The sequence below is a fragment of the Dictyostelium purpureum genome (genome assembly GCF_000190715.1).
Source record: "Dictyostelium purpureum unplaced genomic scaffold DICPUscaffold_678, whole genome shotgun sequence".
Lineage (NCBI taxonomy): Eukaryota > Evosea > Eumycetozoa > Dictyosteliales > Dictyosteliaceae > Dictyostelium > Dictyostelium purpureum.
This window is the reverse complement of record NW_003520010.1, coordinates 5,874-8,924: the sequence shown is the minus strand read 5'-3', so window position 1 is coordinate 8,924 and position 3,051 is coordinate 5,874. Positions and strand designations below refer to the sequence as shown.

Sequence of the window (3,051 nt, the reverse complement as noted above, 5' to 3'; positions counted from 1 at the left end):
GATTATGGTATGAATTGGTATTACTAATGTTATTATTGGCCATATTGTATTTGTTATTATTATTATTATTAATATTGTTATTATTTTTAATATTGTTATAATTGATATTATTATTATCATTGATATTATTATTATTATTGATATTATTTTTATTATCATTGTTTTTTTGATTAAAATTATTTTTATTAATATTATTATCATTGTTTTTTTGATTAAAATTATTTTTATTAATATTATTATTATTGTCATTTTTATTATTGTCATTTTTATTATTGGTATTATTATTATTATTATTAATAATATTATTATTATTATTATTATTATTATTATTATTTGAAAATTTAAAAAATGAAATAACTGGTGAAAATAAACTAAAAAATTGTGACATTATAAAGCTATAATATAATCTATGATTATGTTGAAATTTATTTATTTATAAAAAATACTATATAATTTTAAAGTTATAATATATGATTTATATGAATGAAATAAATAAATGAAAAAAAAAATTGGAAATTTCAAAATTTTTAAATTGAAAAAATTAATTAAAAATTTAAATTAAAAATAAATTGAATTTTAAATTTTTTTTTTTTGTCTGGATTTTTCAATTTTTTTTTTAATATTTAAACATAAGGCGCCTTCAATATTAAAATATAATAATAATAAAATAGAAAAACAATAAAATTAATAAGTAAATTAATAAATAATTAAATATAAAATATTTTAAATTTCCATTGGAATCACATATATATATATTTATATGGGTATTCTGGTTAAATAAAGAATATAGATGGCTAGTTAAACTTTCTTATGAGTTTGGATTACAGGTAAGCATTGTTATTTTAACTCTTTCTCACTTGAATCTTTTTTAAAAATATTTCTTTTAACTTTAATAATATTTATTTGTAAGGAGGTAATTTAGACCTAAAAAAAATAGGAAATAATAGTTTTAATTATTAATAGTTCTTTTATTCTTTATAATTCAAATAATTAAAAAAGAAAAAAAAGAAAATAAATAAATATTTTAAAAAAAAATTCCTTTGTTTTATTTATTTTTTTAATGTAATTTATTTTTTTTATTTTTGTATTTTATTGTATTCTTTTTATTTATATCAATAATATTTATATTATTATCTTTTTTAATTGTTGTTTTATTATAAGTATTACAAAGTTATTTCTTGGTCTATTGAAATACAAATGTTTGATTCATGTGAATGCTTTTAATGTTTTAATTGCTTTTGATATTCACCATCATTGTTTTTTTGGCCAAAATGTTATTTGAGGAACCAAAATTTGTTGTTTTCGATGAGGACGTGTGATTTTTTTAATATAAGATTTGGAAATAAGTATTAAACATCTTAAAAGATAACTCCTTTGTTTCTAATGTGGAAATCTTTGTGTGGTTAATTAATTTTTAATGTTTTTTTCTTTATTTATTTTTAAATTCTAAAATTCCCTTTAAAAAAAAAATATAATGTAAAATAAATAAATTAAATATTAAAATTTAAAAAAAAAATTTATTAAAAAAATTTTAAAAAAATTGTTTTGAACAAAAAAGAATCCAAAAATGTATATTAAGAAGTTAAACTTAGTTTATATGAGTTTAAAGATAAATTAACCCTTTAAACAAAAAATAAAAATACACATATTTTATCTAAATTTAACCTTTTAATCATTTCTGAAATTTTATAATAATCATAAATATAACACCCAAAGTATTAAATAAAGAAATTTTTTTTTTTGAATTAAAAAAATCGGACGACTGAATCGACATGTCAGCCATTTCCGATTAATATTTAAAAAATAAATATATAAATAAAATAAATTTAAAAAAAAAAAAAATTTAAAGTATATATTTATTTTATTTAATTTTTATTTAGAATCTAAATATGATTGATCATTGACTGATTTTGGTAAACCTGCAAAAAGTGTACCATTTTGGTATATGTGCATTTTCTTTAACTTTATAGAGACCTGATAATTGTCCTTGTTGTTCCTTCGGTATACAGTACAGTTTGCATATATGTATTATTATGAATTAAAGGGGTCCTTCTTTTCATTTGCTCTATAATCAGAATATATGAATGCTACTTTATTTTTTTTCTCTTGTGTTGAATAAACCTTCTATTTGATTCTCTAATCTGTTCCACTTCTAAATAATACTTGTTATTTTTATATGATTGATTTTACTTGTTATTTTTTAATGCTAAATAATACTTGATTTTTTTGTATGCTCCATATTACTGATGTTTTAAATATTTTTTAATTTTATTAATGTTTTTATTAACTTGAGAATTATCTTTATCTCTTAAGTTAAATCTTTCACTTTGTGAAACATAAAAATCATTTAAAGTATTCAATGATATATTATCATTAGAATAATCGTAATCTTCAATATATGAAGTATAAGGGTAATAGGAAAAAATAAATTTATTTTTATTTAAATTATTTAAAAAGATTTTATCAGCGGATAAATCTTGGCATGATAGTCAGCTTTTAAACTTCTTTGAATTCTCCGGCTTGCTTATCAACCTTTTAAAATTCACCTTTATGGTTCAATGATGGTTTACCACCTTTGTTAATTGAACCACGACCATGTTGATCAGATGGTTTCCTTTTAAAATGATTTTCGTTATTTTGGAATATTTCTAAGGTCTTATTTTTTAGTTCGGCAATCGTATTGCCCTGATCGTTTGCCCTGATGAATTCATTTGTGAAAACGTCTGGAACGATTGAACTAAGGATAACTTTACCAATGAGTTTGTTGTTCTCTTTGAAAAAGTTAACCTTTTCTTCGGGGGTCATACCAAATGCGATTGTTGGACAAACACGGTCAATGAATGACATGGCCGCAGTAACATTGTTGACACATTCTTGCAAACTGTCACAATTCTTGTTTTTGACGGCGGTGCAGTATTCCTCAACTTTGGATAAAGCGCTTGAGCTGACCGGTATGACTGTTGCTGGTGGTTTGAATTTTTCATCAAGAATTTGAATCAAATCATCACATTCGATTTGGTAATTTAGACGCTGGTCATGCAATTTAAAGCC

General features: G+C 20.4%; 1 protein-coding gene across 1 annotated transcript; it reads right to left on the bottom strand.

Moving 5' to 3' along the window:
- Nucleotides 1-24: 24 nt before the first annotated feature.
- On the bottom strand, nt 25-388 carry DICPUDRAFT_85406 (uncharacterized protein; the record flags this gene model as incomplete). Its single annotated transcript, XM_003294919.1, has 1 exon — nt 25-388. A coding segment is annotated over one exon (364 nt), but the record flags the coding sequence as incomplete, so codon positions are not given.
- Between the last annotated feature and the right edge of the window lie 2,663 nt (nt 389-3,051).